Here is a 14,476-nt window from a genome sequence, read left to right as displayed (position 1 = left end):
ATTTATTCCTGATCTAATAAGCTTATCATATATTATTCCTGATTGTTCCTGAATAAAGAAAGCTCTGTTGTCACACGCTTGGAGAGTATCCTGAATAATACGCTGCCAACAGGTTGTGGGCCCAGAGTGACACAGAACCCCAGAGTAACACAGCAGCAGAAGCCCAGAGCAAAAGCAGCACAGAGCAACAGAGAAGATGTCCACTAGCGGCAATCCTGTCAAGTTCTCAGTGCCAAGCCTCACTAACCAGAACTACCAGTCCTGGAAATTCAAGGTGAAGATGCTTCTCATAAGAGAAGGTACGTGGAAATATACTCAGGAAAGAGTGCCTCATCCATTACCAGATGATTGGCCAGAGAAGGATCAGAAAGCACAAAGCACGATCTCCCTCATTGTAGATGATGATCATATATGCAAGTGTGCAACTGCAAAGGAGATGTGGGATGAGTTACAGAAAGTGCATAGAATCATAGAATCGTAGAGTTGGAAGGGACCTCCTGGGCCATCTGGTCCAACCCCCTGCTCAAAGCAGGATTCGCTAAATCATCCCAGTCAGATGTCTGTCCAGCCTCTGTTTGAAGACTTCCATTGAAGGAGAACTCACCACTTCTCGTGGCAGCCTGTTCCACTCATTGATCACTCTAACTGTCAAAAAGTTTTTTCTAATATCTAATCTGTGTCTCCTCCCATTCAGTTTCATCCCATTGCTTCTAGTCTTTCCTTGTGCAAATGAGAATAAAGTTGATCCTTCTACAATGTGACAGACCTTTAGATATTTGTAGACAGTTATTAAGTCTCCTCTCAGTCTTCTCTTTTGCAAACTAAACATTCCCAAATCCTGCAACCTTTCCTCATAAGACAGGGTTTGCAGACCGGTCACCATTCTGGTCGCTCTTTTCTGAACTTGCTCCAGTTTGTTGATGTCTTTTTTAAAATGTGGTGCCCAAAACTGGACACAATATTCCAGATGAGGTCTGACCAAAGAGGAGTAGAGGGAAATAATGACTTCACGTGATCTAGACCGTATGCTTCTGTTAATACATCCTAGAATTGCATTTGCCTTTTTTGCTGCTGCATCACACTGTTGACTCATATTCAGTCTGTGATCTATTAGTATACCCAAGTCTTTTTCACAAGTGCTGTCACTTAGCCCTATTCCTCCCATTCTATATATGCTTTTTTCATTTTTATTGCCCAGATGTAGTACTTTGCATTTCTCCCTGTTAAAAACCATTCTGTTAGTTGCTACCCACTTCTCCAGTTTATTTAAATCTTCTTGAATCCTCTCTCTCTCTTCTTTAGTATTAGCTATCCCTCCTAGCTTTGTGTCATCAGCAAATTTAATCAGTTTACCCTCAATTCCTTCATCTAAATCGTTGATAAAGATGTTGAACAATACAGGGCCCAGGACAGAGCCCTGTGGTACCCCACTTGAGACATTCTTCCAACTGGATGTGCAGCCATTTACGACCACTCTTTGGGTCCGATCACTAAGCCAGTTATGAATCCACCTAACAGTTGCCATGTCCATTCCATACTTAGTCATTTTTTCAATAAGGATTGTATGAGAGACTTTGTCAAATGCTTTGCTGAAGTCAAGATATACTATATCTACAGCATTTCCTTGATCCACCCAATCAGTGATACCGTCATAGAAGGAAATTAAGTTAGTCTGACATGACTTATTAGTTACAAACCCATGCTGACTCTGTTTGATCACTTCATTCTTATCCAGGTATTGACATACATGTTGTTTAATAATTTGTTCAAAGATCTTTCCTGGTATAGAAGTCAGACTCACCGGCCTATAGTTGCCTGGGTCCACCTTCTTCCCATTTTTGAAGATAGGAACAACATTTGCTCTTCTCCAGTCTTCTGGCACTTCTCCTGTTCTCCAAGAATTTTCAAAGATTATGGAGAGGGGTTCAAAAATTTCTTCTGCTATCTCCTTCAGTACTCTGGGGTGTAATTCATCTGGACCTGGAGACTTGAATTCATTTAGGTTAGCTAAGTGTATCCTCACTATCTTTCTGTTTATAGATATCCTGGATTCTTCTATTCCCTTAATAGGACAGTGAATAACAGTTGGTGTTACATTTCCTTTCTGAGAGAAAACAGATGCAAAATAGGAATTTAAAAGTTCAGCCTTCTCAACATCCTGTCTTACCATTTCATCATTTTCATCCTGTAAAAATCCTATAGCATCTTTGACTTTTCTTTTACTTTTGACATATCCCCAAAATCCTTTATTATTGCTTTTGACATCTCTTGCAAGCCTCAATTCATTTTCAGCTTTTGCTAATCTGATTTGTGCCCTGCAGGTTCTGCAGACAGCATTATATTCTTCTTTAGATATGCCTCCCTCTTTCCATTTTATAAACATTTTTTTCTTCCTTTTTAGCATGTGCTTAAGTTCTGTGTTCACCCATCCTGGTTTCCTTAAATGCTTCCTATTCTTCCCTCTTTTCGGAATTGTTAACAACTGTGCTTTGAGAATTTCATTTTTCAAGATTTCCCATCCTTCCTGGACATTTTTGTCTTTAAGGATATCCAGCCATTGGATCCCTCCAATTATCTTTCTGAATCCCTTAAAATCTGCCTTTCTGAAATCTAACCTTGACGTCTGAGTCTTCACAGGTCTTCCGCCTCTAGTTATCCAAAATTCTAAAATAGCATGGTCGCTACCTCCTAGGGTTCCAGCCACTTTTACCTCCTCAACCATTTCCTCCCTGTTTATAAGGATTAGATCCAAGGTAGCAGTTCCCCTTGTTTTCTCCCCTACCTTTTGGAAGATAAAGTTGTCAGCAAGAGAGGATAAGAATTTCCTTGACCTGTTAGTTTTGCCTGAGAGAGATTCCCAACAAATGTCTGGACAGTTGAAATCTCCCATGACAACTATGTCATATTTTTTGGAGAACTTGGCCATTTGATGCATAAAGAGTTCATCCATATCTTCAGCTTGCACAGGCGGCCTGTAGTAAATGCCTACAATGGTGTCCTTTCCATTGTTCTGTCCTTGTATTCTTACCCAAACAGTTTCCACAGAACTCCCAGTCTCTGAGGCTTCAATCTCTGTGCAGATATACGCGTTTCTAACATACAATGCAACACCCCCTCCTCGTTTATCAAGTCTGTTTCTTGCAAATAAGTTGTATCCTTCTAGTCTTGTATTCCAATCATGTGTATTGTCCCACCAAGTTTCAGTGATTCCAATGACATCATATTTCTTTTCCTGTGTTAGTAGTTCCAATTCTCCTTGTTTGTTGCCCATGCTTTGTGCATTAGTAAAGAAACATTTTAGTTTGTGATTGGTTTCTCTTTCTCCAATATTTTTATTAATTAGATTCTTTCGTCTTTGTTCTTCCTTTCCACTTCTAATAGCAGAGTTCTCAATAGCATTTGTCAGGTGTATGGCTTTTTCTGGTCTTTTGCTTCCCTTCCCATGTTGTTCTAGTTTAAAGCTCTCCTTACAAGTGTAGCAAGGCGAATTCCAAATACATGCTTTCCAGTCTTCGTAAGATGCACCCCATCTCTAGCAAGTAGTCCATCGTATAAGTAGTTCACTCCGTGATCCAGAAATCCAAATCGTTGCTGACGGCACCATCGACGTAGCCAGTTGTTCACCTGCAGAATCTTATTCCACCTCCTTGTTCCATGGCCATCCACTGGGAGGATGGAAGAGAAGACCACCTGCGCTCCCAGTTCTTTCACTTTCTTGCCTAAGTCTTCAAAGTCTCTGCAGATGGTTTCCAGGTCGTTTCTTGCGGTGTCATTTGTCCCCACATGTAGTAGCAGGAATGGGTAGTCATCTGTAGGTCTGAAGAGTCCTGATATCCTGTCAGACACATCTTTAATTTTTGCACCTGGAAGACAGCACATTTCTCTTGAAGTTATATCCGGTCTGCAGATAGCGGCCTCTGTTCCTCTCAACAGGGAATCCCCCATGACCACCACTCTCCGTTTCTTCTTCACAACATTTTTCTTTCTCCATCCAGGAGGACTCTGAAGGCGTACAAGGTTGCTGTTTGTTGGCAAAGTCTTATCCTGATGTATTTCTTCATCGTTTTCCTGCGTGAGAGCCTGGTACTGGTTTCTGAGCAGTATGGGTGCTGACTGCCTCCTGATCCTCCTGCTTCTCTGGGTCACATGTCTCCATTCCTCTGTTTCTTCAGGTGCACTTCGAATTTCTTCTCTTTCTGTAACATGAAGAGATAATTCTGCTCTGTCCAAGAACTCTTCACCTTCCTTAATGATCTTCAACGTAGCTAACCTCTCTTCGAGATTTTGCAACTTTTCCTCCAACAGGAACACAAGCTTGCATTTGTGGCATGTGAAGTTTGGCTTTTCCACTGGTAAATCTGTGAACATGTAGCAAGAAATACAGCTCACCAAATGGCTCCTGGCCTCTTCCATCTTGAGATTTCTTAAAAACGATGAAAGATGAGCCAAAATTCGCGAGCCGATTTCCTCTTTTCAGCTGCAACGGCCAAAACCCAGTGATCGTTGAGCTCGCGGAGACTCTTCACTTATCCCAGAAGGCACTGGGAATATGCAAATGATCTCCTCAAGACTCTTCCCCTGGTTTTGAAAGAAAGATCAAATCTCAGCAATAAGCTTTATCACATGAGAAAGCTGTATCAGTCTAAGCTAAGTGATGGACAGAATATGCAGGACTATATAAGAAACACCCTAGAGATTGTGGAATGTCTCAGGGGTATTGGAGAAGAAATTAAAGATTTTCATGTTGCTGCACTTCTATTAAGTGGTCTTCCAGAAAGTTATGACACACTCATGACTGCACTAGATGCACGGCCAGATGATGAGCTGACACTAGAGTATGTTAAAGGCAAACTTGTGGATAAATTCAAGAGAAAAATGCAGCATGTAAGGAGTAGTTATGAATCTAGAGCAGAAACAGCATTAAAGATGCAAGATTTCCCTAAATATAAGAGCAATCTAGAGAAACTCGTGAATGTTTTGTCTGTAAAAGCCTTAAAGCAGACTGCAGAATTTTGAAAGCAAGAATGAGTCAGCTTAAAAAGCAGAACAGTCATAGATTCTGCATGTGTTGAAGCTGCATTTAATGCCAGTACTGGCCCAGCCTATATGGTGTATAGATTCTGGTGAAAGCAGCCATATGACAAATAACAAGGATTTCTTCACTGACCTTAATGAAAGCAAGTCAGAAACGGACATCTTAGCTATTGGTCACTATATGACTTCAGAAGGAGTATCAGACTGCTACCTCCACTGTCCAGTTTCCTCAGCACAAAGCAGAAAGATCCCAATAAAGGATGTTCTTTATGTTCCCAGCTTTGAAAGCAGTCTTCTGTCGTAAGGAAGCTCACACAAAAGGGGAATGTAGCTTCTTTTAAAGATAACAGCTGCATCATCTCAAAGAAGGGTCACACTCTTGCAGAAGGAAAAATCCAAGATGAATTTTATCAGCTAAAATGCAAAGAAAGAGTGTACAGTGCTAGACAAGAACTACATATGAAATGTATCCATGTTTGGCACAGACGTCTTGGGCACAGAGACCCAGAAGCAGTAAGTAAGCTAGCTCAACTTGCATATGATATTGAAATCAACCAGTGTAATCAAATGATGAAGTGCACTAGCTGTCTTAAAAGGAAAATGTCCAGAAAATCCTTTCCTAAAATAAGCACCACTAGACCTGCGCAGCCTCTGGATCTGATACATACAGATGTATGTGGTCCAATGAGTGTTCAAACGCCTAGCAAGAAGAGATATTATCTCACATTTATTGATGACCACTCCAGATATCCAGTCGCCTACCTGCTTCACAGTAAGGATAAAGTTCTACAGAAGCTTGAAGAATATCTTGCTGTAGTGTTTAACAAATTTGGAAGAATGCCAAAAGCCCTGCGTGCAGATAATAGAACCGAATATACAAGCAGTAAGGTGCAAACCATTTTGAAAAAGGATGGAATCGTGTTCCAGACTACCATTCCATACAACCCAGAACAAAATGGCATTACAGAGAGAAAGAACGGTACTCTCTGTGAAAGTGGAAGAAATATGTTGCTTGATGTGAATCTACCTACATTGGGGAGAAGCCATCATGACAGCTTGCTATCTTCAAAACAGAGTGACAGGTAAGCCATAAATAAAACTCCATAGCTATGGAACTGTGAGAAGCCTAACCTGAAGCACCTCAGGATATTTGGAAGCAAAACGTTTATGTATATTCCCAAGAAAAACGTTCCAAGTGGGAATCACGTGCAAAGCAAGGAGTCCTGGTGGGCTATAGTGAAACTCAAAAGGGATACAAAATCCTGCACCCAGCGACCAACCCAGTAACAATCAGCAGAGATGTAGTGATTGATGAAAACTCTGCAACACTCAAATTCCATGAAGTTACACCTGTTATTCTACCTAAAAAGCAAGAACAAGAATCTGAATCACCAAACCCAGATGCCGAAAAAGAAAACACTGAAGTGTGGATAAGCTCTGAAGCCACCAAGGAAGACACAGAAGAACCAAGTCAACCTCCAGTCAGGAGATCAGAAAGACCAAACAAAGGTATCTCAGCTAGACACCTTTCTTATATGTGCATGGCCCATGTGTTTGTTTTCAATTGGTTTCTTGTTTTTGCAAGATTAGGGAGATTTCCACCCCTCCCTTGTGGGCCATGCACATAAAAGCTGTCTTCTACAGTGTGTCCACATCAGACGTCACCTGTCTGAATCCTGCTCATATAGGTACTATACACATAATCAGGTTTTTAAATACATCAGTTAGGGACTGCTCTGATGGGGTTACCTTGACATTTGGTAGAGAGGCTTAGTATACATTTTTTTCAAAAAACATATCAACCAAATACCCTGTTTTGTTATCTTTTTACTAGCACTTGCTGTTTACTGTTACTTTTTTACAGCAGAGTATTTTTATACATTTGTTTTACTGTGTTTTTCTGGGTTTAAGTCTTCTGGTGGTGTGAACACTGTCTTACAGACTTGTTCACTGTGTCCATTTGTTTGTATTCAATTGGTTTCTTGTTTTTGCAAGACTAGGGAGGTTTCCACCCCTCCCTTGTGGGCCATGCACATAAAAGCCGTCTTCTACAGCATGTCCACATCGGACATTACCTGTCTGAATCCTGCTCATATAGGTACTATACACATGGTCAGGTTTTTAAATACATCAGTTAGGGACTGCTCTGATGATGTTACCTTGACGTTTGGTAGAGCAGCTGTAAGGCAGCGCTCACTGAGTGCATTGGGGAATGCCCGCTTGGCAGCGCTATAACATACAGGAAGACTCAATTTCCTTAAAAGTTCTCCTGGGTTTATTGCTCCATATCCCCAGCAGCACAAATACAGAGTAGTCAGCCTTTAGGTCCGGCAACATAAAATAATAATGTTCATAAACAGGGCTTTGCTCCCTCAGACACTGTTCACACACAGGCCAGGGCAATGTCCGTTAAACACTCAGTTCCATAGGACAGTACAGTCTCTTTCTGACCGAGGTCAGTGCCACTCACGGTTGTCCAACCGTCCACTCTGGAGGTATCTCACAGACCTCGTTCCTCTGGTTCAGGAAAGCCAGCACTGCTTCCCCAGGCTGTACGATATCCAGCACTGCATTACAGGCTTAGTATACACTTTTTACAAAAAACGTATTAACCAAATACCCTGTTTTGTTATCTTTTTACTAGCACTTGCTGTTTACTGTTACTTTTTTACAGCAGAGTATTTTTATACGTGTGTTTTTTTGTGTTTCACCTTTCTTATATGGTCAGAACACTTCCTGAACCAGAGCCACAGTCATGGCAAGAGATGCAAAAACTGCCTGTTCACAAGAAGCAGAAGAGGATAAAGGCTGCTAATGAAGAGATGAAATCCCTTTGCAACAGCCCTGATATGGGGCTATTACGTTCACTGTCATCCACCCCCACACAGTGTCCACAGCCGATTCAATAACCACAGACAACACGTCTTGGGGATAACAGCTGCTTTACTTCAGCAGAACGGGGAGATATAACATGGAGTAATGGTTTACAGTTCACATGGGGAATCCATGGCCAATACAGTTCAGGATTGGATTCTGACACAGAATTGAGGTTCCGGAGCTTTAAGAACCTGTATTAGTTAGGAGCAGTACTTGCAGGTAATTTTAAGAGAGTTCAAAATCTCTTGGTAGCATAAAGGCAGAAGAGGAAATATATGGCAATATGTACAGACCTGAAATCCCGTATTCATTTCCTCAGCTGGTCACGGTACATGCAGAAATATACTTGAAGTAAATAACGGATAATTTGCGGTGAGGTGGGGGCCCTCGATTTCCTCAACACACAGAGCAATAGGTTCTTCTGTACACATTTAGTGTGACCTAATGCTGGAGAAGCACGCCTTAAACCGGACAGCAGGGATCCAGGGTTAAAAAAAGGTTAAAAGTCTTCAGCCATCTGGGCTGTAGAAGTCAGGGGAAGATCCAAGGCATTAGGCCTGGCTGTAAGATGTGATGAAGAGAAGGATAAATCTCCAGGCTTAGAGCCTGGAGGGGATCGGAAGACCCCTCACATGAGGTCTGCTCTTGGTCACATCTTGAACCAGACTCCTCAGGGAATCTTCCAGAACCCTGTCTTGTCTCCACAGAGACTGGAGGTAGCTCCTCCCATTGAACTTTGGTGACAGGGTCACTGACCAACAGGATAACTCTCAATTCTTGTGTCAGACTTCACATTTTGAGAATAATATAAATCATGAATATATGAGATTAGTGAGTAATGGATTCATTTAAACCATATAACAGTAAAAGGATAACTTAGGGGTGAGTTGATGTGTACAAAAGCTACTCACGGTCCAGAGTTACTTAAAGGGACATACCCAGTCTGGACCTGGTCACTACACCTTCACTAACTCCAGACATGGGAGCTTACTGAGCTGGCACAAGGAAAAAGATCTATCGGATGTAAGTGGGTCTTCAAAAACAAATATGACTCAGAAGGTAAAGTTCACCGGTTTAAGGCAAGATTGGTTGCAAAATATAATTAGCGCCTTGATTTCTGTTTATGCACTGTCTGTGGTGAGTCTGGAGTTCCAATACTTTGATGTTGTATGATCACAGATGACAACGAAAATATGTCTATATTGTCCTTGAGTGACAGTAAAGATGTAGTGAAGACTAGTAGTATCAGGAGACTTACCATGACCAAGCACATGCATCTGTCCATATTTACAGTCTTCAGCTGAGACGCAGCGAGCATCAATTACACTCTTACTCTGGAAAAAAGATAAATATATTAGATATATTCGATATTGTGCAAACGTTTTCAGCAAGTGTGGCAAAAATGCTGCAGAGAAAGAATGCTATCAAATATAGAAGTGTGAATAGTTAATTTTTATTGAATAACAAAATGCAAAGTAAATGAACAAAGGAGAATCCAACATATATATTAAATCAATATTTGGTGTGACCATCATTTGTCTTCAAAACAGTATTAATTATTCTAGGAACACTTGGCTTGCACAGAGTTTTTGAAGGAACTAACTACAGATCTTCTGAGGATGTATGCTTGTGCAAAGCCTTCATTCTTTTCCAGTAATCCCACACAAACTTGAGGACATTCAGAAATTAGTGGAATCCAGCACTTTAAATGATGAATTTTTATTGAAATCAAGTAATAGTGTATAAACATTTTGACTTTTTGATCTAATCGACCTTCCAAAGATATACAATAGAGACATATGACTTCACAAATGCATAGAAATTAAACTCCGGCTGTATAAATTTCAAATGCCTGGTGCAGTGGCGCAATGACGACATTCGTCGCAGTGGTTGCTGGATCATGTAGTGTCAACATTAGGTTCATTAGCACGGGGGCTGCTATTTGAAATGTATACACTATTTCATTATTTCAATAAAAATTAATCTTTAGAGTGCCAGATTCCACTAATTTTGTGTTTGATAAGCGTTAGGACCCTATCATTGCACCTATTTATCAAGGGAGTGCCATTCTTCTCTTCAAATTTGATGATGTTCAGATTAGGGCTCCGGATGATAGGGGCTTTTTATTACTTGCAGAACTCCTTGTTCTTCTTTATACTGTAAATAGTTCTTAATGACATTGACTGTATATTTAGAGTTGTTTTCCTGCTGAAAAATACATTTGGATCAGAAGAATCCCTGATGATATTGCATGATGGACAAGTATCTGGTTGTATTTCTCAGCAATGAGGGCACCATAAGATAGTGAACACTGAGGATTGCAGATGCAGGGGTCAGCCAAGGAAATTTATTAACGTACATGAAAGACACATCATGCTTACTTTCCTTTGGAATCAGATGTCCAGCAGGGTCATCAGCTCAGAGCTGGTAGCAACCATTGGGACTCAGCTACACTCATCTAGTGTTCACAGATGCCTGGCCAGAAGTGGTCTTTATCGAAGAACTGTAGTCAAAAACCATACCATCAAAATGGAAAAGTACAAGTGACTCAACTATGCACAAAAACTAAAGTGGTATAATAATGAGGGTCTGCAGAAAACCATGAAACATGGTGGAGGTTCCTTGTAGGTTTGGGGATCCATTTCAGCAATGGATTTGATGATTTAGTCAGAACTATGGGTGTCCTCAATGTTGAGAAATATTAGCAGTTACTTAATGCATTATTGAATAGCATAAGAAAGGCGTCTGATTGGCTCCATATTTATTCTGCAGCAAGACAACGACCCTAAACATACAATGTCATTAAGAACTATATTTAGTGTTAATAAAAAAGGAATTCTAAAAGTGATGACATGGTCATCACAGAGCTCTGACCTCAACATCATTGAGTCTGCCTGGGATTACATGAAGAGATAGAATGATTCGCACAAGCCTACATCCACATAGGATTTGTGGTTAGTTCTCCTAGATGTTTGGAACAGCCTCCCTTAGCAAATTTGTTAAAAAAAAAATGTGTGCAGGCGTGCATAGAAGAATTTAAGATTTGATGCCATTTTGAAGGCAAAGGGTGGTCACAACAAATAATGATTTGATCTAGATTTTTCTTTTCTTCATTCACTTTGCATTTTGTTAATTGATAAATAAACTTTTAACACTTCAATTTTTAAAAGCATTCTTACTTTGCAGCATTTTTTCCACACCTGTCTAAAACTTTTGCACAGTACTGCATAAAAATCATATCATCCGTTATATACAATTTGACTTTTACCAGTTAATAAATTGTTGCACTATTAACTATTAAGGAATTAACTTTTTCTGACTTTTAAGAAATTATCTGCAAATCTGCCCATGGTGTTCTACATATTGCCAAATGTTTGAATTGGGTAATCTTGCAAAATGACTCTATTTGCATAGTCATATTTGAAAGCTTGAAAACTGTACAGATTTAACAGACCGTGAAGTTGTCACAGTTTCAGGAAGGCCTCGTTGATACTTATATGTACTATTTTAAATTATTGGAATGGCATAACAAATGAATTTATGCTTCAGAAATAAATTTTATTCTGTTCTGTAATGTGAAAAATATAAAAAAAATACTCTTTATTCTTAAAGGAACAAAATAATAATTGCTAGAGTTGTGACGCTGTGTATAAATGTAGACAAAACAAAATGCAATGATTTGGAAATGTCTTATAGCCTTATTTTTTCACAACAGAACAGAACACAGATCAGAAGGTGAAAGTTAAACGTTTTCCCATTTCTTTGGAAAATTTGCCTCATTTAGATTGTTATGGCATCAACACATCTTCAAAAACTTGAAAAGTTGAAAAACTAAGTGGTGCTAAAGAGGGTCAATTTTCAACTGCCATATTTTTTGGACTATAAGACTCACTTTTTTCCTCCATAAATTTTGAGGAAAATGGGTGGTGCATCTTATAGTCTGGATGTAGCTGCTGTGTCTGTGGATGGTTGGGTGGGGGAACGGCAGCAGCGGATGACCAGGTCACAGGAGGCAGGAGCCGGCTGCTACAACTGACCACTGCTTCCAACGCCGATAATCTCTCCCACCTCTATGCACTGAAGCTGGGAGGGACTATGGTCGTGGACAGCAGTGAATATTCATTCTTTTTAATAGTGGGCACACGTGATCATCCAGCCACTGCAGGAATTTTTAAGCTGGTGATATATATTGGCCCTCAATTTGCACTGTATTAAAAACAGGCATTATTCGGTCATGCAAATCACTGCATGGTCTCAGAAATACCTACAGAAATCATTCTGTGGATACAGTTTTCTGTGCAATCCAGAAATGCAACTTAAAGCTCTATCTTGCAAAAAAAGCCAAATATCAATGCAATCCAGAAATGCCGACGTCTTCTCTTGGCAAATGCTCATCTAAAATGGTCTGAGGTAAAATTGAAAACTTCTCTGTGGTTGAATTAATAAAAATTGTAAATTCTTTATGGAAGCCACAGACACCGTATCCTGTGAACTCAAGAGGAGAGGGACCATCCAGCTTGTTATCAGCAGACAGTTCAAAAGACTCCATCCCTCATGGTATGGAGGTGAATTAGTACCTATGGCATGAGCAGCTTAGACATCTGGAAAGGCACTATAAATGCTGATCCCCTAAACAAACCAAAAAAAAGCTTCCCTATCCACCCCCCCATCACGCTTCCAAAATCTTTGTCTATGTATTACATATTGTACACATTCTTACAACCCTAGTATCCTAGCTCTGACAAAATCTACAGAGGCCAGCCCAGGAAAATCTATCCAGCCCCCCCAGATGTCACACTGCACCCCATCTTGATTGAAAAAAAAGAAAAGTAGAAATTTTTGAAAATTTATTAAATAAGAAAAACTGAAATATCACATGGTCATAAGTATTCAGACCCTTTGTTCAGACACTTATATTTAAGTCACATGCTGTCCATTTCCTTGCGATCCTCCTTGAGATGGTTCTACTCCTTCATTGGAGTCCAGCAGTGTTTAATTAAACAGATAGGACTTGATTTGTAAAGGCACACACCTGTCTATATAAGACTTCAAAGCTGACAGTGCATGTCAGACCAAATGAGAATCATGAGGTCAAAGGAACTGGCCAATGATCTCAGAGACAGAATTGTGGCAAGGCACACATCTGGCAAGGTTACAGAAGAATTTCTGCAGTACTCGAGGTTCCTAAGAGCACAATGGCCTCCATAATCCTTAAATAGAAGAAGTTTGGGATCACCAGAATGTCTTCCTAGACCTGGCCGTCCATCCAAACTGAGCAATCATGGGAGAAGAGTCTTGGTGAGAGAGGTAAAGAAGACAGTGGCTGAGCTACACAGATGCAGTAGGGAGATGGGAGAAAGTTCCACAAAGTCAACTATCACTGCAGCCCTCCACCAGTCGGACCTTTATGGCAAAGTGGCCCAATGGAAGCCTATCCTCAGTGCAAGACATATGAAAGCCAGCATAGAGTTTGCTAAAAAAAAACACATGATGGACTCCCATACTATGAGAAATAAGATTCTCTGGTCTGATGAGACAAAGATAGAACTTTTTGGTGATAATTATAAGCGGTATGTGTGGAGAAAACCAGGCACTGCTCATCACCTGCTGAATACAATCCCAACAGTGAAATATGGTGGTGGCAGTATCATGCTATAGGGGTGTTTTTCAGCTGCAGGGACAGGATAACTGGTTGCAATTGAAGGAAACATGAATGTGGCCAAGTACAGAGATATCCTGGATGAAAACCTCTTCCAAAGTTCTCTGGACCTCAGACTTGGCCAAAGGTTCACCTTCCAATGAGACAATGACCCTAAGCACACAGCTAAAATAACAAAGGAGTGGCTTCAGAACAACTCTGCAACCAATTTTGACTGGCCCAGCCAGAGCCTTGACCTAAACCCAATTGAGCATCTCTGGAAAGACCTGAAAATGGCTGTCCATCAACGTTCACCATCCAATGTGACAGAACTGGAGAGGATCTGCAAGGAAGAATGGCAAAGGATCCCCAAATCCAGGTGTGAATTGCATCATTCCCAAGAATACTCATGGCTGTACTAGCTTAAAAGGTGCTTCTACTCAATACTGAGCAAAGGGTTTGAATACATATGACCATGTGATATTTCAGTTTTTCTTTTTTTAATAAATTTGGGAAAATTTCTACATTTTTTTTTCAGTCAAGATGGGGTGCAGAGTGTACATTAATGAGAAAAAAATGAACTTTTTTGAATTTACCAAATGGCTGAAATGAAACAAAGAGTGCAAAATTTAAAGAGGTCTGAATACTTTCCTTACCCACTGTATAAATACACTGCTCAAAAAAATAAAGGGAACACTTAAACAACAGAATATAACTCCAAGTAAATCAAACTTCTGTGAAATCAAACTGTCTACTTACGAAGCAACATTGATTGACAATCAGTTTCCCATGCTGTTGTGCAAAAGGAATAGACAACAGATGGAAATTATTGGCAATTATCAAGACACACTCAATAAAGGAGTGGTTCCCCACGACCACAGGCCACATCTCAGTACCAATGCTTTCTGGCTGATGTTTTGGTCACTT

The 14,476-nt window shown here is 40.3% G+C and overlaps 1 protein-coding gene across 1 annotated transcript in view; it reads right to left on the bottom strand.

The window, feature by feature from the left end:
• P2RX2 (purinergic receptor P2X 2) overlaps nt 1-14,476 on the bottom strand; it is a 75,424-nt gene that overhangs the window by 45,047 nt on the left and 15,901 nt on the right. The window contains exon 4 of the mRNA XM_073554801.1: nt 9,170-9,245. Within this exon, the coding sequence (XP_073410902.1) occupies nt 9,170-9,245 (76 nt within the window). The remainder of the gene's footprint in view (nt 1-9,169; nt 9,246-14,476) is intronic.

The sequence above is a fragment of the Dendrobates tinctorius genome, unplaced genomic scaffold, assembly GCF_039654945.1.
Source record: "Dendrobates tinctorius isolate UK_male_01 unplaced genomic scaffold, ASM3965494v1 ptg000213l, whole genome shotgun sequence".
Classification (NCBI taxonomy): Eukaryota; Metazoa; Chordata; class Amphibia; order Anura; family Dendrobatidae; genus Dendrobates; species Dendrobates tinctorius.
The sequence above is the reverse complement of the archived record's forward strand: the minus strand, read 5'-3'. Positions and strand labels throughout refer to the sequence as shown.